This window comes from Taeniopygia guttata, chromosome 4A (genome assembly GCF_048771995.1).
Source record: "Taeniopygia guttata chromosome 4A, bTaeGut7.mat, whole genome shotgun sequence".
NCBI lineage: Eukaryota > Metazoa > Chordata > Aves > Passeriformes > Estrildidae > Taeniopygia > Taeniopygia guttata.
In genome coordinates this window covers 11,888,002-11,911,777 of record NC_133029.1, presented here as the reverse complement: position 1 = coordinate 11,911,777, position 23,776 = coordinate 11,888,002, and the positions used below count along the sequence as shown (strand labels likewise).

At 46.4% G+C, this 23,776-nt stretch overlaps 1 protein-coding gene across 4 annotated transcripts in view; it reads left to right on the top strand.

Moving 5' to 3' along the window:
• Positions 1–19,662, top strand: part of PASD1 (PAS domain containing repressor 1) — a 52,746-nt gene extending 33,084 nt beyond the window's left edge. For all 4 annotated transcript variants that reach the window (XM_030272665.4, XM_030272666.4, XM_072929163.1 and 1 more), the window contains 12 exons: positions 3,515–3,621; positions 5,198–5,345; positions 7,290–7,371; positions 8,828–8,951; positions 9,644–9,753; positions 10,215–10,301; positions 11,218–11,376; positions 11,860–12,063; positions 12,871–13,076; positions 13,660–13,752; positions 14,213–14,420; positions 15,596–19,662. In XM_030272665.4, the coding sequence (XP_030128525.4) occupies positions 3,515–3,621; positions 5,198–5,345; positions 7,290–7,371; positions 8,828–8,951; positions 9,644–9,753; positions 10,215–10,301; positions 11,218–11,376; positions 11,860–12,063; positions 12,871–13,076; positions 13,660–13,752; positions 14,213–14,420; positions 15,596–15,766 (1,699 nt within the window). In that variant the 3' untranslated portion in view covers positions 15,767–19,662. The remainder of the gene's footprint in view (positions 1–3,514; positions 3,622–5,197; positions 5,346–7,289; positions 7,372–8,827; positions 8,952–9,643; positions 9,754–10,214; positions 10,302–11,217; positions 11,377–11,859; positions 12,064–12,870; positions 13,077–13,659; positions 13,753–14,212; positions 14,421–15,595) is intronic.
• Positions 19,663–23,776: the final 4,114 nt, after the last annotated feature.

The following is a 23,776-nucleotide window of genomic DNA, read 5'->3' as shown; positions in this document are numbered from 1 at the left end:
GTCCCTGAAGAATAAATAAACTGTAGTTTAAAAATAGAAAACTTTGTGTACCTATTGCCTGAGATCCCAAATGGAATAGTTCTAATTACATGCAATTTAGTAAGTAGCAATACTCTGAACTTAGCTCTTAGGCATCCTTAAATGCTTCACTATTTTCCATATTTTAGGCAAGTAAGAAACATGGAAAATGTCTAGAAGAATATTTATCTCCTAGCCAAGATAATAAGTCATTGAAAGTGAGCAGTGTGGGTCCTAATACGTTTCCCATATTGGTTTAGCTCCTTTGTTCTTCAACTGCAGCTTCCAGGAATCCTAAATCTTTTGCTGTGTCAACAATCTTTCAACTTTTCACCTTGAGAAATGACAGAATTTCTAAAAACAAAATAAAAACCAGTGGGTTTTATTATTAAATTGTAGATTAGTTTTTGATGATACAGTGTGGTGGGCTGGAATTCAGCTTGGTGAATGAAACAGACTGGAACCAGTTTATTAAGCTGCTTAATTCAGGATTAATTTTCTTCAAAAGAAGCTGGAGGGTTTTATTCACTCTCTTACTTCTCTGTATTTGGCATATGTGCATAAGCAAAATCCTGCCCTCTTCATTATCTCTCCCCTTGTGAGCTGTGCAAAGGTAGTCATTACTAAAAACAGAAGACTAGTTAATAAGGCTCTAAGGAAAAAAATATTGATGAGAAAAAAAATCTAAATACCATCTCCACATTTAGAGCAAGAAAAAGAGAGAGCAAATACAAATGAGTAATAACTTTCATTTATATAGAACACAAGATGTCTGCCTCACATCATGCCTTGAAGCGAGGAGGAACTGACCCTGTGACAGCCCTACAGTTGATTGTGTGTGGTTTAGGACAGTCAGATAATTATTAATTGAGATGAGATCTTGCTGGAGTGGCTTTGTTAGACTTTAATTGGCCTGCCTGATAATGCACCTTTTTAGAATCAGCTGATTAATGTTAAGATTTGCAAAAGAGCCCTAAGCCCCTCACGTTGCTGATGAAGTGAGCTGCTTTTCCACAGGGCTGTGTCCCAGCAGCTCCTGTGAAAAAGGTGAGTAGGAGCTACTTTGAAACTTGTCAAAGAGTTTTTTGATGTACCTGGGTTGTGACTCAGAGGGGAATCTCTGTGCTGGGTGCTTGCAGGCACTCCAGTCCCACTGATATCCCAGAGAGGATATCAGTGTAGCATTGCTACTGAGAGGAAATAAAGATGATGCTGAGGCAGAGTTTGTGACAGATCCACATGCAAGCAGTGAGCTCAGACCCAAGAAAGAGCAGGAGATCGTGGGAGTTGTCTCATTTAATCACTGATTCCAAGCTCTCTCCAGTACAATCTGCAGGGCACTGGAAAATGTTGCTGTTTCTTGCTGATTTGCATCACCACAGGCTGCCTGACACTGAGGGACAGAGGGTACCCAGCAGAAGCAGGAATCAGGACCTTTGCTGTCATGATCACAATTCAAATCAGAGTAAAGACAGATGCAATAAAAACATTCCATAGATCCGGATAAGCATGAGAAAAATGGAAAAAATCTGTTTTCTGGGTATATATGTAAATATGTGTAGAGGAAGAGAAACCCATCGGCTTAGAAAATTATCTGTTTCTCTTCTTCACTGTGGCACTGTTCTTATTTTCCCTTCATTTATTAAAAGACTGCACCCAAAAGGCACTCTAAAGACTGTGCATTCCCATTTGCACAGCAAGTTGCAGATCTCAGGGCTAGAACTTAAGCTAACAAGACACTTTTAAATTGCTCCACAAGGCATCTCCTGTTAAATGACAGATGCATTTTGTGGTTGCTTTCTCTTATGAAGAACTCTGGTGATATTCAGGAAAGCATAATACTTTCCTGATCAGCTTAAATGTTTATCTGATGTGCATCTGAAAGACACTATTGTCTTGAATATGAGTATGACATTAAAAATAGGAGAAACAGTGATGCATTCTGCCAAAGACACAGCAAGGACACTTTAATAAATACACATATTATCATCACTAACAGAAATCTGGGTCACATGAGGAAAAGGAACAGAGTGCTATGAAAAGTTACTTAAATAAATGAAGCTGTATTGTGACAGAGACCCCCGTGTGCTCAGCACATTCTGTTCCAAAGGATTTGCTGTCAAGTGGAGGCATGGCTCTCCCAGCTAACCCCTTGTGCTGGGACTCGGGAGCTCCTGCTCACACCTTGCTCCTCCTGGAACTGCTGTTTAGCAGATTGTCCTTCTCCCCCCATTTCTTGGTGCCAGACTGCCCACAGCTGTGGGGAGGAGGGAGGTTATAGACCTGCCTGGGCTCTCTGTGGCTGAATAACCTATGGCCACTGTGTCTCTCAAAAGGAAAAATGTGGAGCTGGGTGGCTCAGCCAAGAGAGAATTTCACACAGTAATAACCAAGAAACTCAGGACTGATACATCCAAACCACTGAAATAACTTTTTCCTCATAGTCTTGGCCACTTATGGCCTTCTTCCTTACAAGCACTCAGCTGACCAGGAGAGGGGCAGCAGGAGAGGCAGGTTTGATGGGCACCATTGCCTTCAGCCTGCCCCATTTTGAGTTATTTACCATTTTGCCCTGTTCCTGAGGAGCACACTGAACTGGCAGGTGAACATGATCAGCACATCCTGCAGCCACATTAGCACAGGTCCTGCCTCGCTGAGTGCTTGGGGCAGGAGTGTACCTGAGCACTGGGAGATGGAGAGTGATGTGCTGGTACAGGGAGCAGAGACAAAAACAGTGCTTTTCTCCCCACATTTCAGTGTTGTTTTGTAATCATAAGCTATCAGGCTCCAGTGAAGGCTGTGTTAGGATACCTGCTTTAAAAATATTTCATGTTTTGCCTAGAAAAAGGAGAATCTAGACTTGATAACAGAATAGTGAGGTAAGTCATTGCAACATGCCTATCTAAACACTTCATCAGTTCCTTCTCTACCAACAAAGCTAAATCAGCCCTAAATCAGCCCATGCCCATTGCTATCTGTACTACCAGCACAGAAAGTTTTGTTGCTACAGTTTCCCAAGCTTTTCCAGGGGAGCAATTAGTTTTTCCCAAGCTGGTCGTGACACACACTGCAGCTTCCCACTTACTCTCTCTTCTACAGTTACTACCCAGATGACACTTACATCCAACCTGGATAATTTTACTCTGGCTCCAAGTTGTTATGTGCAGGATCAGCCATAGCATTTCTCAAGCTGTGTCTCACAAGCATCCTTAATGAATTGAGTCACTCACATATGTACATGCCTTTCTCTACACCCACATAATGAATAGGCTGTGAAACAGTAAACACACACCTTTTCATTTTCTCAATTTTTACCTCTCCCTTGCTGTCGGTTTTTTGTTTGTGTATGAGAATGCATCACTGCGTATAAGAAAATCCACTCCAGATTTCCCTGCCAAGTGAACGATGGTGTTTGTTGCTGGTATCACAGCTTATCTGCCAGGTTGTCAAAGTGTCAAGTTTTGTGCTCACTCCTTGCCCTTTGCTTTCTTTCTAGGGCTCCACCTATTATAGGATATTTACCCTTTGAGGTTCTGGGAACATCAGGGTATGATTACTACCACGCAGATGACCTGGAGCTTCTTGCTAGGTGCCATGAACACTGTAAGTTGCCCTGCCTCTGCAATGTGTCTGATCTCTTTTGTCACTTGTGCAAAACCTTTTGCTGTCATTGCAGAAGATTTCTTTGGGAACATGAGGGAACTCTCCCTTTCCATGGCAGACTGTCACAGCTGACAATTACCTAGGAGGTTGAAATCTTGAGAATTCTCTCAGATCAGGAACTTTGTGCAAGTTTCCTACATTGGCAGATACCTTGTTTGAGCACAGGTTGTCTCAGAGTAAAATGAGATTAAAAGATTGGGAGTCAGAATTATCCCCCCTCTGCCCTGTGAGTTCTGTTGATTTGTCACAGTTCGTGGGGTCTTGCCATTCCCCTGGGCTCTGGAGTTAGCCAGGAGGCTCAGCTCACCAAAACATCTTTTGAGAGCATCATTTGGATCATCTGCCTGTGCAATTAGGTGTTGTGAACCTCACTTACTCATTACTAAAATGCTTCTGGAGATTCAGAATTGTTTTACATACAAAAGTACTAAACGCTGTTTCCCTGTGGGTGAAGATGGCTCATATTTGGTCAACCTGAAAGGAAAACAACAAAGCAGAAGAGTCAAGTTCAGGCTAATGTGTGAACACCAAAGAAGGTCCATGAAGTTTATTTTCATGAAGGAGAAATAGTGTGGCCTGTCAGAGCCAGGGCAAAAGGGCAACTCACATGATTTCCATGTCAGTGCAGCGCAATGCTGAGGAACTGTGTCCTGCTGAGGGCTGGAGCTAACATGAGGAAGGGCAGAAGATGTCTGCAGGTGTGGTCTACTCTTAATCAGTGTGCAGTTCCTACCAGCTGTGAGATGCTTTATCCCCAAGACCCAGATTTTTCCATTTTATTGGGTGCATTTCAGACTGAGATACTGAGACAGAGTTATGTGTGCCCTGTGGTGGTTTTGCATTGCCAAGCACTGCAATGAAAAATAACTACATACTTTGTAAAATGCATCTAGGTAATCAGGTATTTTGCTAAGAAACATTACTTACAGCTTTCATGTTGGGGACACAGTCTGTATCTCTGCTTGAAAGGAGAGTGTTTTGTCCAAAGGAAACAAGGACACTGGTTCCCCTCACTATTTTCCAGTTGTATTACAGCACCTGGAATTTTTCTGGACATAGCCTGATAATACAAACCAGGTTGGAGTAGGCCAGGTCTTAGAAGAAACCCCTCAGTTAAAACTCCACAATCTTGTTGCTTTATGCCATTTTTAGGATTCTTACTTCACATCTTCAGTCTTTGAAATGCATTTTCATGTTCTTATGAAAGGCAAATAATTTATTTAATTAATGTTTTTTATGCTTATTTCAGAGAGCCCATAAGTTATAAGAATGTAGCTAGTTATATAGTTATATCAGTTATAAGAGAAATCTCAAACTAGCACAGGGCTCTCCTGAAAGTCAGCAGGAATGACCCCAAACAAAAGCTGAGTGCATGGTTATGTATCATCTGTCTTGTTTCTAAAACTCAAGAACCATTTTAGCACTGCCCAGGGGTGTGGGACTGAATGGTGATTAGATCACCTTTGCACCATAAAATGCCTGTTTGCTATAAATTGTTTCTCTTTTTGTTCAACAGTGATGCAGTTTGGAAAAGGCAAATCCTGCTACTATCGGTTCCTGACCAAAGGGCAGCAGTGGATATGGCTGCAGACACACTACTACATCACCTACCACCAGTGGAACTCCAAGCCTGAGTTCATCGTTTGCACTCATCTGGTAGTTAGGTAGGAGCAAGCACCAAACTCTCCAGTGTGTCACGTCTCAGTGTACAGCCATTGCTTTTTCTAGTTCTGTTTCATGTTAACCAAATGAGCCAAAAGTCTGGAAGCCAGTTTTGGCCAAATCTATCAGTGTGTTGCATTCCCCTTTTGTCCCTAGTGATGACATGGCCACAGAAAGAATTAAAGCTGTTGGGAGTCAGACATCTTTCTGGGCATGAATGAGATCATATAACTCCTACAAAACCTTTTGATCAGAGCTTTAAATATTTATGACTTGAAGTTAGCTGCTGGCTTGCTGGCCTTATTCCTCACCCAAATCCAGCCCTGGATCCCCCCCTAGTGGGAAGCTGCTTGTGCTGAGCTGCAGCCCGTGCTGGAGGTTAGTGCATGTGTAGGATGCTCTGTGAATGCCGAGGGGAATCTACTGGATTAGCACAGCTGTCTCAAAAAAGACAATGTGAAGAGCAAGAATATATTTTATCAAGGGCTTGAAAAAATAGTGACACACTGGTTTGCTCTATTAACTTGAGTATACATATTGCTCACTGTATTTTTGTACTGTCCAGAATCATTTTTTTTCTGGTTCCCCTGTTTTCCTGTCAAACATCTGAAAGAGCAAACACTAGTAAATGTGAAATGTATGGGTTTGTTGGAGTGAGCCAGAGGAGGGCCGTGAAGGTGCTCAGAGGGCTAGAGCACCTCTCCTGTGAAGACAGGAAGAGAGAGCTGGAGTTGTTCAGCCTGGAGAAGAAAAGGCTCCAGAGAGACCTTAAAGCTTCTTCCAGTGCCTAAGGGAGCTAGCTAGAGAAGGAGTTAAGGAGTAGTAGAACAAGGGAGAATGGCTACAAACCGTCAGAGACAGGTTTAGATTAGATCTTATGTAGAAATCCTTCCCTGTGAGAATGGTGAGGCACTGCAAGCCCAGAGAAGCTGTGGCTGCCCCATCTCTGGAAATATTCAAGGCCAGGATGGCTGGGCCCTGAATGACCTGGTCTAGTGGAAGGTGTTCTGCCCACAGTAGAGGGCTTGGAAACAGATAATTTTTAAGGTCCTTTTCAACACAAATTCTATTGATTCTATGATCTGTGGTATAAGCTACATATGAAGTGTTAACATAAGCAAATATTACACAGAGAGATTACTTCTCAGTTGTCTTACTTCTTCCATCCTTCAGGGAATTCAGCTTCATTTTAAGGGCTGAATTTATTGTACATGCCCTTGTTTCTTCTTTCTGCTTCCAGTGCCTCTTAAACCTAACAATGTAGTCCTAAAGAGATTTTGAAGTTCAGTTCTGTCTCAGATAGTTAAGACTTAAAATATGTTACTGAAGCACACAAGTTAAAATGTTCTTTCAGGAAAATTCATTGCCACAATGACATAAGTGAGGTCAGTTCAGCAACTTCTCTTGCTTCTCACTAAGGTTGCAGCTCATTAATATTTCATCACCATAAAGTCTGACACTTCTCAGTGCCCATAATGCATGAGCACTCAGAGAGTCTTTGAAACATCCTCTCCAATTTATCCACTGGTGAATCATGTGGAATTTGTTACTGTAAATATTTCATTATTTCAGAGGGAAAAAGTAAGGGAAGAAAATATACAATTCCAGAAGCACCTTGTAGGGGTGCAATGCACTTCACATTGCACCTGTGTAGCTGCCTGTTTGTATTTGGAGCTTCCACTGAAGTGCAGGATGTTAGCTCTGATGCATGCACAGCTCTGTGCACACTCAGAAGGAGGGACCTGACTTCATCCTGCCCAAGGCATTGTCATAGGGATCTGAACTACCATGCAAAAAAAAAGGGATGCTTGTTCATCATCATCAGGTTAGAAAATGAATGTACACTTGTTGTGGCAGCCTACCTGCACAGAAGCTGTAAAATAATTTTTTGTTGATTTTTGTTTTGTTTTGATGGGTTTTTTGTTTTGTTTTTGGGGTTTTTTTAGTTATGCAGAAGTTCGGGCTGAGAGAAGGCGAGATCTTGGCCTCGAAGAGTCATCAATTGAACTGGCATCCTCTTCTCTAAAGGTACTTTGTTCCTTCATATTTGAATGAGATGTTTAAACCAGCCTGAGTAATAGTTTACCAATCTAAAGAAAATATCTGTTCTTCTCCATTTTCTTTACTCCCATTTCATTCCAAGCCTTGAGCTGGGTCATGACTCGGGCAGACCCTAAGAAGCTTTCTGGTGCATGGCTCCAAATAGTCCATGTTGGTTTAGGACAGGCTGGATGAGCTTTGAACTGCCTGATCTAGTGGAAGATGTCCCTCTCCATGGCAGGGAGATTGAAGTTAGATGATCTGTAACACCAAACATTCTCTGATTCCACAATAGCTGTGAATTCAGCAGTTGCATTGCTCTATTCTGGTCCCTGTAATCTTTCTGAGACCATGATACAAATGACAGGTTAAACCACCTCAGCTCAGAAGCAGAGAAGTAGAGCTGGAAACCAGACTGCTGTGCTTGTTGCCCTTAGTAAGGCACAGAGGATCCAAGAGTAGGGCAGTACCACAGGGTATCTGTTTTGCTTGTGCCAGCTCATCACTGATGCTCAGATGAAGATGGGAAGGCAAGGGAAAACACCAAGATTTCAGCTCAGTTGCTGGATCACACCAAGTGCAGGATTGTGACCTATAACTTCCACAAGCAATAATTTCCATGGCTTGAGTCAATCTGGCATCACCACACACCAGCCCAAGTAACAGGGTCATTTTCACTACTTTTAATTTTCTCCTCTTGGTAGTTTACAAATAAGACCATCAATCAAAGTAATTTCAAGTGGGTTGGAGTGTAGTTGTCATTCCATCAGCCTCATTGCTGTTCAGACATTATTTTATGGGAGCTCAGGCTGTTCCCCTCTGCTGCCCAGTGCTGCCCAGAGCAGGCTGCTCCAGGAGCAGTGAGTGGGATGGCAGCTCTCAGCACTGCCCGGTACCTGTCCCCCTCAGGAGACATTTGCTGTAGGTCCTCTTGGGGCTCCAGCTGATGTGCCCATGCCACTGCTCCCTGTCCCTTCCCAGCCATCTCTCTCCATCTCTTCCATGGATAAAACCATTCCCCAGGTAGCGCCTCCAGCCACCTTCATTCATTCCCCTTGTCACCACCCCCAGGCACCACGGCTGTGACATCCCTGCAGAGGCCGGGCAGAAAGAGGCTGACAGAAGCTGATTTCCCGTAGCCACCGTGGGCAGGGGAGAAGGGGGCTGGCCCAGCAGAGTGCATGGGCAGCATCCCCGGGCAGGAGCGATCCTCGGCTGCTGCTCGGGGTGCCCAGGGGTGTGGGGGCCCTGCGTGCCGGGGCCGAGCGCGGAGGGGCCGGGCGGGCGGCGCGGTGCGGGCCCGCTGGGTTTGTGTGCGGACAGGGCCTCGGGAGGCGGGAGCCCTTCCCGGGCCGCTCTCACCGCCTGTGCTTCGCTCTCACCGCCTGTGCTTCGCTCTCACCGCCTGTGCTTCGCTCTCACCGCCTGTGCTTCGCTCCCGCAGAGCCACAGCAGCTACCTGGAGGTGGGGCAGTGCGGCAGCAGCCAGGACGCCAGCCGGGAGGGAGTGTCACTGTCCTCGCACAGCTCCCGGCGCTCCTCGCACACCACCCTGTCCGACTCCACCTGTACGTGCCGGGGCTGGGGCACAGCGGCTGGAAGGGACCGGGGTGGGAGGGGAATGCTCGGCATGAGACCGACACACCGTGTCATGACAAGTGACAGAGCAGAAACTGAGCCGCGGCCACCTCTCTTGTGAGAGCCGATTTCCCGGCTTGTCACCAGCTGAGGGTCATGGCTGTTCGCTGTGGTTTGGGGACAAGAAGTGACTCGGTAGTTTGATTGAACCAAGCTCACTGATGAAAGTTGTATGTTGGGATAATATAATTTTATTATGGGGTCCCTGCAGAAGGAGCACAGAAAGATGCCTGCCTTTGCTGGCAGCTTCGTCCCAGCTCCCATCAGTGCCCTCCTTCCCCTGCGGGAGGCAGCAAGATGATAGAAGTGCCCTGTGTGACCATGAGTAGGAAGCTCAGGGGACTTTTCTTGAGATACTTGCCGTGGGGAGAACAATCTCATCTGGATACAGCCATGGAGGGCCGGCTGAATATGGGGGTTAGCATCAGGAGGGGACCCCGCAAGTGAGGTGGGAGCCAGGGGGATCACAGAGGGGCAGAGAGCCAAACTGCCCATAGAGGGGCAGGTTGAAGACCCACTTTGGCATGTTTGGGTCAGTGCCTATCTGCAAACGTGGATTTCAGGCTTAGCCAGGGTGCCCAGGCAGGGGTTTGCTGTATGACAGAGAATGTCTCTTTCGCAGCCACGTCGTCCATGCGGCGCACAGACACCAGCACTCCCACCCGGCCGTCGGTGCCGGGGGCTCCGGGGGACAAGGCAGCCCTGCGGCTGGCAGCGGCCGGCAGCACGCAGGTCAGTGCTCCTCAGAGGCAGGAGCCTGTCTCAGGCTGTAGTGAAATGAGCAAAATAAGCATTGACCTCACCCTCAGAGATGCTGGATCCCACACTCTGAGGGTGCTGGGAGTGCCACTGGCTGGCAGAGCCAGTGGAGAGACACTAGAGGCTCCTCTGCTGCCTTCTTTCAGAATTCAGTTTGCTCCTCCAGGCTAAATGCCTTTTCACACCACCAACCCTCTTTTCTTGGGGTTTGTACACATGAGATGGCCTTTATCCAAAATGGATGCGGACACCACGGACTTGAAATTATCAGGGGCATGCAGGAACCTAAATTCTCCCTTCAGACTTATCCTCAGATCTCCAATCTCAGTTGTCCAGTTCCCTGCACTTGTTCATCCTTGGTATGAGCTGTTAAAGCGCCAGCTCTGCACTAGAGGTGCTGTGGACCTACAGTAAGGCAGAGTTTTCATTTCTAGGCCATAGCCACTCCTCAAGCCCGTGGTGAGCACCCCTCTCAGCACCCCATGGCCCAGCTGGCAGTGCCCTCCCAGCACCCTGTGGTGGTACGTGGTTTATTTTTGTTAAGTGCACTGGTGTGTCCTGTCAGCAGGGCAGCCTGGGTGACTTTGGTTCACTGCCCTCATGTCCTTGCTGTCTCGTCCCGGAGTGGGGACAAGGCTTCTCTGCCCTTTCTGTTGCTGAGATTTACCTGCAACAGCCTTATTGCACTTATTTCAGCAAGCAGAGAGAGCAGGTGGGACACCCAAAGAAATAACACAGGAGAAGGTTTACACTTGTAAAAAGTGTTGTGGGCTGCTGAAGGCTTTTCCCTGAATCTCTAGCAGCTACCTACAGGCCAATACAATGCTGAAGAGTTTAGTAGAGGAAGGGGATGTCATGCAAGGCTTGAGTTAGGCCAGGAAAAGACAAGAAAACAAAAACCCCAAGAAAAATTAGTCATAAACCATAATGACAAGGTCTGTCTGTTCTGTCCTTACAGGGCTTTGATGTCAGTGCAGTAAATGTTCAGACTATAAAACAGAGATTGAAAATGGCCAGTGTAGGTGTGAAGGAAGGATCCCCAGGTGGGATTGCAGCCTAACTTGGGCCTGGTACCTGCCAAATACCATTAGCAGCACAACTGAAAGCTCAGCCAGGAGGTGTGGCATGGGTTTGGATACAGAGTCTGCCACAAAACACAAGCAGCAGGGTGCTATCCTGAGGGGACAGGAGAGTCCTGTGTATAGACACTTCATCTATGCAGAAATTATAGAGACCAACACCTGGAGGGAGGCACTGCATGTAAGCCAGATGTGCTGCTGCTCTGGAGCTACAGTGGCACTTTGGCTAAATATGAAATTGTGATTTTTTCAGCATCATATTTTTTATGGCAAAAGCTGAAAAGCAGTCATTTTTCTAAATGCAGTATTGCTATGGATGTGAGTGGCAGGACTGGTCTTTTTTCCCTATTCTCTGCAGCCCATGTACCATTTCCCCACCCAGCTGGGGATGATGCACCAGCTGAAAGAGCAGCTGGAGGAGAGGACTCGTATCCTGCAAGCTGACATCAAAACGCAGCAAGAGGAGCTCCATGTCATCAAGGAGCAGCTCCAGCTTGTGCAGGACTCCAACCTGCAGGTACCTGCTGCCCCTGGTGCTCCCAAACTCACCAGCCATTTGCTTTTCCTTTGAGCATACAGAGCAGTAACAAAATTGTCTGTGGCAAAAGCATTCAGCAATGAACTTTTGGCAAATTGGTGACTTGGTTTCAGATGTGGAAGCGGTGTTTCCCGAGAGATGAGTGATGTCAATATCTGGCTGAGTATTGAATCAGTAATTTCCGTGATTAAAAAAAGCAATCCCAAATTAATCGAAAGTCTCTCGTGCACAAAAAGCTTGGTGGTTCCATGTCTGGTTAGTGCTGCTGGATCCCTCCTGCCACTCCTGCTAAACTCAGCAGGCACAATGGAGCTGGAACGTTCCTGGCTCTGAACAAGCTAACATTTGATTTTCTGTTACTCATGGTTCATTTTGCCCCTGGATTTCGAGATGCTGCTGCTGCTGCAGTGTGATTTCTGCCGGGCAGTACAACCACAACTCCTGTGCCTCTCTCACTTAAAGATGCTGATGCAGCAGCCGATCCCCGTCATCCTGAACTCCGTGCAGCAGCCCAGCCCCCGGAGGCCGCCGCCGCAGGGGACGCCCAGGCAGACCACGGCCAAGAAGCCACAGCAGCCAGCCCTGACGGGGACAAAGCACTACTGCAGCACCCACCTGCTGTCACCGCACCCATTCCTCAGGGACCCCTGTGGCACAGCCCCCCAGGTCACTGGCTGCTTCATTGTCTTCATCATCCCCTTTTCCAGCTTCTAAACACTTGTCTGACGTGTCACTCCTCCCCGTGATCCCAGGCATCCCCTCTGTGTTGGTTTTACTGCATCGCTGGCATTGAGGAATTTGTGCCAGGAGTCAGTTGTGAACAATGTCACCCAACTGTAAAAATAAACAGGTAGCCAAAAAGCATTTACACCCCAGAGACTGCTGGAGCCCTCCTGGTGACTGGGGAGGATGTGAATGGGAGGTCTGGGCTCTCATCAACACAGTGCTTGTTATTCATAGCCAGTGAGAGTTGTGGCTTCATAACACAGGAGTAGGTATAATTTTAAAATATTACTTTAGCTCTGCCTGAGAAGTCTTGGAAGGCAGCTTTGAAAAAACAATTTTGTCATCACTAGACCTAAATCCACTATTAAGATGGGAAAGACTTGAATTGCTCAAAAACAAAAAAGCCAAAACTGCTGGTTTAAATGACCGATGAGATGCTTTCCTTGGAGTCTTCAGATTCGCACTTCCCCTGTTAAGCTGTTCTCTTCCTCTTCAAGCCTTTTGTGTCCTTACCCTTGTACTCTAATTTCTCAAAAGACTGTCTGGGGATACCAACACCTGCCCTGCAGGGCCAATAAATGCTAATGGGTTGGTGGTCTTGAATAGATACACTGTTCCTACTGCTGTGTTCAGGGACAATACCCTTTTGTTCCTCATCCTTTTCCCATCTTCCCACTGTAAGTGGTTGTTTTATCCTTCCGTTAGGGAGCTTTAAAACTTATGTGGGTACCTGTGTCTTCATTTCAGGTGCAGCAGCAGAAGCAGCAGCACCCAGTGAGAGGAAGCCAAGGCCAGCAAACGTCTGTGCCAGGACAGGCCAGCATCTCTGTGCCCTTCTACAACAACCCCATGGTGTTCCCCCAAGCGCACCCCATCGCCGTGGCTGCACAGGGCCCGACTGACAGCAGTGAGAGGCAGCCTCCAGCTGACTACAGCCAGGACAGGAGCCTCAGGTACCCACAGCCCTGCTGGGACCATCCTGGGGCAGTGACAGAAAACAGCAGTACGTGGGCAGCAAGGAGGGCAGGCGTGGCTGGGCTCGGGCGATGGGCTGGGGATGCCACAGCCAGCGTGGGGATGTTCCCTCTGCAGGATGAGCCCAGTGTGCAGGCAGGCAGGGTGCTGTGCACATCCTGCTGTATCATCAGGGGCCTTAAATCCTCTTCTTAATGTATTTCCATAAATTAATCTAACCCTACCCTCTGTCAGTGTAAAGTCAGTCCCCCTTGTCCTGTCACTCCATGCCCTTGTCAGAAGTCCCTCTCCTGCTCTCTTTTAGCTCCTTTAGATACTAGAAGGTGCTATAAGATGTCCCTGGAGCTTTCTCTTCTCCAATCTCCACAATCCGTCTTCTCAGCATGTATTCACAGGAGAGATGTAAGGTGATAAGAAGCATCCTGTTTCATTAGCTTGTATTCAGGGTGGTGGTTTGCTTGCTTTCATGGAGAATTTTCAAGGAGCTCTTTCTAGAGATTGACAGGACTTGGACCTTGGACCTCTCCCTTCCCTGACCATCCTGTTTTCCTCCCACCACAGGATGCTGTTGGATCAGTCCATCCAAGCCATGATGCCCGCAGCCAACAGCAGTTGCCAGCCCGTGCAGAGCAGTGCCAGCAGGCAGCAAGGAAAGTGAGTCTCTTATTTTCCTGCAGTGTCTTAGCAGGGCACTTTATGGCACTGAAAAAGACATGAAAAAACTTGTACCTGGTCACACAAACATGAATCGTCTCAGTCTGAAGTAAAACAAAAGTCTAGTCAGTTAGGAGAAAAATGAGAAGATTTTTTAATTACAAAGTACTTTATGATAAATGAAGTGCATTTTAAAAAAATTAAACATTTTCTGGCTTTTGCAAAGCATAAAATGCTTGACCAGTACAACCTTAAAAACCTCAATTTTCAGAAGTTCCAGTCCATGCTTTGTGGGCAGAGGGGAATCAGGGGTCTCCTGTCAGCAAGGGTTTGGTTTGTCAGCAGTGGTTTGACCAGCCCTGCTCCAGGCTGGTTCCTGCAGCAGCTGGGCTCCCCAGTGCCCACTCTGAGGGTGGGTCTGGGCGTGGGCTCTCATGCCTGGTTTTCCTCCCTGTGGCAGGTTTGTTGCAGAGCAGCAGTCCCTGCCTCCCCCAGCACAGGGGCAGCCAGTCACCTGCAGCACCGTCCGACCTCCAGCCCCGCCGCCCATCTTCTCCCCGTCGCTGATGATCCCTCACTCCAGCTTCGCTTCCCACCAGGCCAACACACAGCTTCACCTGCACCAGTGGCCACAGCAGCAGGTTCAGCAGCACCGCCTCTACCTTCAGGTATTGGAGCAGAAACAGGTTTCTGAGGAGGCCCAGGGATGGGTTGGGGTTTTTGAAGAAATGGGGCTTGTCTGACTGATCAAACCTGGTCACAGCCTTTGCACATCCTCCATTCCCATTGTATCTCCACATAGCCAGGCATTCGTCCTTTCCTCTGCACCTGTTCAAGGCCATATTTTCAAATACCCAGTTTTTCAAACTCAGCTTTTCATCCAGAGAAGCTCTGGTGGGAAGCTTGCTGTAGTCATGAAAAATGATAAGTCTTTGGAAAACATGCCTCCTGCTGTTACATCTCACCAGAGCAAGGTTTTTATCAGCTGCCATCACAGCTTTCTTTTAATAAAAGAGTATTTCACACACACATCTGTGGACAAGGTGATTTTTGTTTCTCAACACACAATTTACATCAGTACATGCTGAACTAGTGACACCACCAAGGAAAAGGGGTTGTTGAAAGTAATAATTCTTCAGTAACATGCTCTCCAAACCTTGCCTGGATGGCAGAGGTTCAGTTACAGTCCTCCAGGCAAAGACAGTAGAAAAGAAAGCAAGAGGAGTAGGTTCAGCTGAAAGCAGCCACACAGCAGGACTGGATTTAAAGTGAGAAATTAATTGCTGTTAGCAAATGTGGGCAGGAGCTGTCCCTGCTTTGGGTGTGTGTCCTCATGGGCTGCACTGCTGTTCTGAGACCAGCAGTGAGGACAGCAGAATAATGATGCTGGAACAGATGAATAGCTCCAAGGCCACAGTAAACCAGAGTTTGAGGACACAGTGCCTTTAACAGGGGGTGAAACAGCAAGTCCAGGTCTTTGAGGTACCAGCCATGGGTGGGTACATGGTTAGTCTAGGACCTCATCCTTCGTTGTCTGAAGATCTTTCCAGTGAAAGATTAAAGTTACACATCCTGCAGATTGTACCTCCAAGTAGATTTTGGAGGTCTCCATTCTTGCTGGCTCCCCAGGAGCCTGTTAGGACAGATGGATCCTGCTTCCCCTCTGTGCTCTCCAGGCATTGTTGGTTTTGCTGACAGCAACAGCATCCTGAGGGGCACAGCTCACACCCTCAAGTTTAGGACTTTAGCACACATCTGGGCCATCGTCATCAGCCCTGCAGCAGGAGAGGGACAGCTGGGTGATGGGGCAGGTCTGACTGCTCAGATTTGTGTCTCCCCACAGATGCCAGGTCCTGAGCTGGTGCCGGGGGCTCCGACGCAGCGCATTTTCCAGCCGCCCCACACCCCGCAGCAGAACCCCTTGAGCTACTTCCTGCACCCGCAGCAGCAGAGCCACCACACGCAGGGCCAGCCCTGCAACCTGCCTGACCTGCCCGAGATGCAGCTGCCCTGAAGTCGCTGCTGGGAGACAAGGACCGCACGGCTGCAGCCGCTGCGCCCGGGCGCGCGCAGGGGAGCACGGCGCATCAGACACGGCACGGGAGAGGTGGGATGCTCTCTGACAGGGATGCATGGCTGCAGGGGCCTCGTTTGCTGGGATTCCCATGCAACCAGCCCGTGATGCTGTTCTGGCAGCAGGGTGTGCCCTGGCCCAGCACCGTGGTGCCACTGGGAGTGGTGGCTTTCTTGCTGCAGGGAGGGCAGGTATCAGGCCATCGTGAAGCTCGGTTTGCAATGGAAAAAAAACACTTTTCCATTCAGGACTTCAATGAAAGTCACTGTGAATTTAAGCCCAGCATTTGGAGCACATAGACTGTACCAGTCCACAGGACACCAGTGGATTACCGTGTACATAACTCGTTTTGCTGTAGTAGGTCCATTGTGAATTCTTTTTCCTTTTTCTATACCTCAGTCCCGCAGGTTTTTTTTCCAGGAGTTTGGATAATGCTGCTAATTTACATAACACCACTTTTGCCTGAATTTCTTACTGTTGTTATACCAGCTCACATCGCAGCTAGTTCAATATTTGTCATGTTTTATTTTTGGTTAACAAGTGAAGATAAATTTGTATGGTTTTTACTCCCTGTAGCCAAATATTTTTCAGGTTACAGACAAAGAATCTTTACTCCTTTTTTTTTTTTTTTTTTTTGTTTCAAGTGATGTAGTTGTAAATGTTTCTATTCATAAAAACAAACAAACATGCATAGAACACCATATGACAGCAAACTTTATGGTTTTGCTAGGTCATGTTTCAATTTGGCAAACCCAAAATGTATAATCACAACACACAATGTTACAAGCCCATAGGGTCAGCAATAAATTGTATTTTTGTAAATTGTCACTTTTTAACTGTAAGTTTATATTTATGAATTGAAAAAAGTTTATTGCTCAGTGGGTGTATAGTTAAGTGTCCCTACTGTTTGTGTCTTTCCAAAGGAAAAATTTAAAAGTACATTTTTGGAGCGTTTTAGTAGCTGAGTAGTATCTTTGGGCATTGTTAGAGCCCAAATGTAGATGGGTTTGGCCATTACTATAAACTTTGCAAGGCAGTGAAGGCAGTGGTTAGTTAGGACCAGATCCATCTAGCAGTAAAGCTCTAGCTGGCAGACAGAGCAAGGTTTAGAGAGGAGTTAGTCCCTAGTGTCTATTGAAACCAAGTAAAGAATGCTTGGTTTTGCCTTTTTTTTTTTTTTTTAATTTTTAATATGGTTTTTTGGTTTTGTTTGTTTGTTTTTGTTTGGGTTTTTTGTTTTGTTTTGTTTTGTTTTGTTCTTTTCCTTCTGCAAGCCTCTTTCTGGGCCCCTTGCAGCACTGCAGCAGCTGGTGTTCCTGATGTTACTGGTGGGGCAGCTTATGGCAGGAGTAGCTGCCAGTAGCCCTGTGTTTCAAGAAAAGGGCACAGCAGGGCTCCTGCAGCCCTGGGGCACCAAGGGCTGTTCCCAGCAGTTTCTCCTGGGGAAGGGGATGGAGTTTTGCTGTGCCACATTGCCTGGGGGAGTGGCAGTGGGAGGATAGGCTGCTGGAGCTGGGGTCAGCCAGGAGCTTTCAGGGACTGGTGCAAGACCCTAGGGTGCTTTGGTATTTTGGCCAGGACAGAGGTGGATTTGTGAACAAAAGCTGTGCCAACCCTGGCTATTGATGGGTCCCCTCCCTTGGGCAAAGGCAGCTGCACAGGTCAGCTTTGACTGGACATGGAATGCGCAGCTCCCAGGGCAGCCAGACACGATGGACAGATGGATCCCGGGTTGCAGAGCTGGCCTCGTGCAGCATGCTGGGGAATGTAGCTGGCCACAGAACGGAGGCAATGAGGTGCCCAAGAGCCTGGGGTCCACTGTCGGGCTCGTGCCTTGTCAGCGCAGGCCCTGGCTGCTCTTGGACACAGTCTGAGCCAGCCCCTCATTTCAAACCAGGACAAGAAGTCGTTGGCTGCAGCAGAGCCCTGGACCAGGGCCACCTCGCTGCTGGTAGAGGGATTTGGAACACCTGCCTTTGTGGGGCAATTTGGAACTGAAATAACACCTGGGGCTTTCCTGCTCTGCAGCTTTGTTCTGCAGGAAGGGCCAGCACAGAGCCTTCAGGATAGGAAACTTTTGGTTTTAAAGCACTGTTAGTGTTAGGCTCTCCCTGTCTCCATTCTAAGGCATCCAGGTTGCTCATGAGGATGCAGTAGGAGGGGGTTGTATTTTTGGGAGCTGTTTGTGAGATTTTTTTCCACCATATCCTTGGTACATAACATTAGAGGGGAGGCAAACATATATGTGTTAGGGCTCCAGCATTGCACAGTTTGTGGCTCAGGGTGGCTGGCTGGAGGGAAACAGTGTGATTTCCCTGGCTTCCCCATTAAACCTGCATCCCCCCAGCACATCCCCATGGCTGGTCTGCAGTGTGCCACCACCACACAGCCCAGCCATGGCTGGTGCAGTCAAATGGATCTCAGAGGTGCTGGTGGTTGGAGTCAGGGGCTTGAGGGGTGTATTTTTTAACAGGGCTTGTTAGGGAGATAGCTGAGGCAGAGCAGTTTTCTGGCATTGCTGTGGCTTTGACAGTGAGTCAAAAAAAAAAAAAAAAATCGGGTTGGGAAGGGGTTCTGGGGGAGGTGGGGGGCAGTGGGTGCACCAGATAGGGCCGTGCCCTGGGCACAGCCCTGCTGATGGCAGCCCTGGGCTGCAGGGACAGAGGGCTGGGGGCACAGCCCCTGCGAGCAGCTCCCAGCGAGCAGCACAGCAGCTTGGTGAGGATGTTTACATGTTAGACCAGCCTTGCTAAAAGCAGAGACCTGAAAATGCACTTTATCATGTGCCCCCCTTATTCTCAGAGCTCCCCCAGCCACTGGCCTTGCTGCTGGTGGGTGGGGGCTGCACATTCCCAGGCACTGCCTCACAGGCAGAGCCTTGTTTTCTCAACATGCTCCAAAGGACAAAATCCCACTGACCCTTTCTGGGGCTTGCTTGGTCTTTGCTCAGTCTGCCTCCAGCCAAGGGCAGGGCCGAGTCAGGGCCAGGGGGGTTTTGCCTTATATTGTCACTCTCAAAAAAATAGATGGATAAAACAATCTCTTCATTCAGGTTGATTTGTATTTGTTTACCTCGGTGTTAGCTATGACCTGTGCTTTTATGACTCATTTGGAATTGAGGGCTGCTGGTGGGTTTGGTTCACGCCCCCCCAGCCTCCTACAAGAAAACATAAGTGTGACTTGTTGGTGACAAGCAGAGGACAGGGACGTGACTGATGGCAGCAGGGTTGGCCTCCAGTGTCAGTGTTGACCTTTCAGTCATAAATGTTCTGAGGTTTTCTAGTACACAAGTACCTATATACCATAGCTATATATAGATATACGTATTTTTAATATACATTTATATGTATGCAGATGTATATCTATATATAAATATATATAGGCCACACAATTCCAGACCTCTGAAAACACAGGCAGCTTTAAATAATAAAGTCTTGCACTTTTAGCGTATTTGTACATATAAGCTAAAGCCTGGTGGGTATAATCAGGCTGATTTGACAAACACAATGAGAAGTTACTGTATATATTGTATATAGTCCATGCAAGAAAAAAAAAAGAAAATAAGAAAAACTCTAGAATTGAGTATAAATCTTGGTTTATTTTATATGATGTTGAATATAAATACATTTATAAATGTTACTATTCTTAAAAGTATTTTGTAATGGGAAAAAGTAAGTGTCTTATGAACAGTAAAGATTTTATTCTTGTTTTGAATCTATGTCCCTGCACAGCTCCATTGAATGGGAGCTCATGCATTTTGACAAGCTTTAAACAGATTGTACATAGTATTTAAAAAAAATTAAGAAGAAATAAAATAATACTTGTAGGACCTCTTACACACTCTGTACTCTTGTTACTCCCTGGGTGGTGAGGGTCTGTTAGGGATCAGGATCTGATCTCTACTCTCCAGGAGAGACAAGAGAACAGCCATTGTGTCCATGTGCATGGACGGCTGAAGGGATGGGGCTCAGGACAAGGACTGGGATTTCCATGGCCAGTGCCAAAGGCAATAGGAGCAACACATAAATTGGAAAGAAGCAGGCATCAGGGTCTGCACACTGTGAATTTGGATGGACAAAGCACGTGCCAGTACTCAGCAGCTCAGCACTGAAGTCAGCTCAGGGTTCAAAATCCGGGTCTCCATTTTTCCTGCTCTTCTGGGAGGCTGCTGTCCCAGCTGGGGCTTTGGCTTGCTCCTTGTTTTGCAAAGCACTGACTAAATGTGGCTTTAACATGACCAACACTCTTGAAGCAACCTCTGCAGCAGGCCATCATAGGAAATAATAGTGCCTCAAACACAGGGGTTTTTTTGTTAAGGGAAACAATATTTTATTTAACTCCCCATTTGTCTTACAATACCTCTGCATACAACACATTGTATAAAAGCCAATCTGTCAACACAAACGTGTGCTGCCGTCTTGGTAAAGTGACAAAGCTATAGCAAAAAAGACAAAATAGCCTATTTTTCTGGAAACAAATCAGAGTGTTTCCTTCTGTTTTAGTCCAGATAACAACAGCAATCAAAATCAAGAACCTTGTATGGTACAATTGGATGAGAAACTTCTGATAAAATCAACACACAGCTATTTCTTAGTCACTATGGTAGCAACCTCTTCTAAAATTACATTATTATTTAGCCATTAGAACAATGAACAAGTGGCTTGGTTTAGAAATGGATGGAAACAGAAAGTGATTTTTCTGTATCGTATGGCAGCAGTCACTTCCATGTCTTGGAAAATGCTACTGGTTTAATTACCATCAGTTGTCTCCCATGGTGGAAAGAGCTGGCATTTTTATTATTTGAGCTATTCCCTCCCCTCACATGCCCAAGCCCTGAGCTGGGCACACAGAGGCCAAGCAACCCTGTGGGGGTCAGGGCTGTCACTGTCACCCAGAGCAGAGAGCAGCGTCAGGCTCCAGCACAGCACATTCCATATGGCAAGACCAGGAACATCACAGCTCTGCTGGCTGTCCCCAGGCTACTGATTACCTCTGACAAAAGGCATCTTAGCACACAGCATAACCACAAGGAGGGACTGTGCAGTCCCCCACGGGCACTGCCAGTGTTGCAGGGTGACCGTGACACAGCTGCCAAGTCACACTGCAGCAGCCACAAACAGCATCAGTAGTTGTAGCAATTTACAGCTGTCTGCTTTGTACTGAACAGTGCACCTTCACTTATATCCTATGACTGAACCTGAAAATAAAGGCAGAAAACTTCATGGAAACACACAGAAAAAAACTAACACCAGGTGAGTGAAATGACACAATAGAATTCACTTAACCGAGCTGCTTCCTCTTCATGTGCACACCCAGCACCCTCAGGTGATCTGCTGGGAGTCTGGAGCCATCTCTGCATCACCAGCTTCACCTGGCCAACAAGCAGCACAGCACAGAGATCTCCGTCCCTGACTGTGCAGGGCTTGGAGGTCAAGGCATCACTCTCCAGGAGTGAAGGAAGGGAACGAGCTGCTGTTGCTCTAGCTCTGCCAGTCCCAGCTAAACCTGCATCTATTTGTTAGCCAACCTGTCTGGAATAGGGATGGAAGGATCTGGAATAGGAAAGGGAAGGAAAGAAGCTATACACTAATTCCAGAGTTCCTCTGTCACAAGCAGAGCTCAGCTCATGGTACACTGAGGTACTAGCTCAGCAAACACACCTCTGGGTTACACTCCTTGGCAATCACTGGCACTTGCTACATCTACCTCTCCCCAGACATCAGCCCCTGATCCAGAGGTTCCAAAAGGAAAAACATGGCAGCTGGGCCATTGCCTACGTGCTGCCAGCCTATTGGAAGTGACCTCACTCCACCCTCCATCCCGCTGAGACTGGATGCCTGGTCACTGTGACTACTCTTCCTGGATCAGCCTGCAGGTGTATGACAGGAACAAGACACCACCCCTTTTGGGAAAAAACACCAGTAAATTGAACAAAAAATCCATGCAGTTAATAAAAGTTAGTGTTCCCCCCTATTGCCTTAAATCTACTTTGATAGATACGCTCTTCATACATGGATCTGACAAGAGCTACTACCCAGCTGGCAAAGGCTCTGCAGTCTCTTGGGTGGGCACTAACAGAAAAGGGTATTGTACAGACTGAGCACCTTTTTACAACCAGGTAACAACAGAAGGCTGTTGTACTTTGCAAGTTCCTTCACCTTCTTCTGCACTTAGATCTTCACATCTGGGCTCTCAAGCAAAAAAGTCCTTGAGTTTTAAGACTTCATATCTCTGTTACTTTGATCAGCAAATACTTCACAGCTTTGACTACTTGTTGACATGAACAGTATCTCTCATAAACCTACAAAAGCTTTTGGTATGGGCAGCTTTATCTGTTCTCATGAGGCTCCATTAATTTCATCAAGGCTATTAGGAGAATTACTCACTGATCAAACCTTATCTGGGCACATCCTGGACTAGAAAAACATTATAATCTGCTTTGTATTTCTAAACAACTTTGTGAAAGTATTTTTAAAAGGTAATACAGTGTGGCCCTATCCATATCCACATAAATGGATAAATTAGTTTTTATATTTTATACATAAAAATACAAATCAGCAGTATATGGTATCAACTGCAATTACTTTGTGAAGGCTTCTGAAAAAAGCTTCCTCATTCTCCACATTTATCATATAGCTTTTGGACTTCTTCAGTAAAACTTTATTTTACATTAATACCTGAGAGTATTTAGGAGAGTGTAAGACATAATTCATAAATTTAACACCAACTGCAATGATGGCATTTCACAAAGTGCCTGTAAGACATCAGAAATTTGTTTTATTCTTCATTCACACCAGTATTGCACAAAAAGCCTCCGAAAGATACCGTCCCCATTCTGCCTCTTTAAAAAAACATGCACAGTATAAAAATAATGCTGCTCTGCAGAGAAAGATTGTCATACAGGCTTTGGAAACAGATGTTTTAAACTAGTTTAGCAAGACTCCCCACTTACTTTGCTGTTGTTGTTAAAATACAAGCTCTTACTCTCCTTCTCTAAATTCCTTCTAGCACCAGCTACCAAAAATTCAACATCAACATTTCTCAGCTTTTACATGGGCAGAGCTTTCCTCCACAGGATCTCTATTATATCATATTTTATATATTAAAAATTTCAAGTCAGATTCAAGGGGATTTTCTTGTTGCCTTGAATCCTGACAGAAGGAAAATATTACAGCAGCTATAGAAAAGCAATAGTAATTACTGGGCTGAGATATGGAGTCAGCGTAGGCAAAGAAACAACTGCAATCTGTCCCTAAGCAGTTCAATAGTCAACACTCAGTGGCAGATGGACTGTGCTTGGGTTTCCCAAACACCAGCAAAACTCCACATTTCATCAACATGCTCCTAAGAAGCCAACAATATTTCCTTTTGCCAGATAAACTACAACCACCCTGTGGTCAGACAGATTTAGCCACTGCTTTCCTTTGATTTTAAACAATCAGTACTAATTTCTGCAGCCTTGTGCAGCCTGGATGACCAAATAATCTTCCAACCTTTTCACCTTTTCTTTGTAGGAGGATTGGTACAAAAATGGGAGAGACTGGAATCTACCCAGTCCAGACCCATAGGTAACATCAAAGCAGAGGAATTGTGAGCAGGGCAACTTCCTTGTCTAATCTCATGGTCCTGTGCTACCACAGCCTCTGTTCTTAGTCTTCACCCTGCTTTGGCCCCAGTCCACGAGCAATTTGGAAATAACTAATTAATGTGGAAGACAACCACCAAGCTGTTGACACTCCTTGAAAGTGAAAATGGGAAAAAGTCACTCCTTTTATCACAGTAATAGAAAAGAACCTGGAGAACACCTACTCGAACAGTGATTCAGACAGGTTTGCAACAGGTACACAACCAGTATCTCCAAGCAATGCTGCATGTTTTAATAACATGGTAAAGGCAGTTCATTATTCAGTCCCTAATTTGGATTGAAAGTTATGAACAATGCAAGAAAGT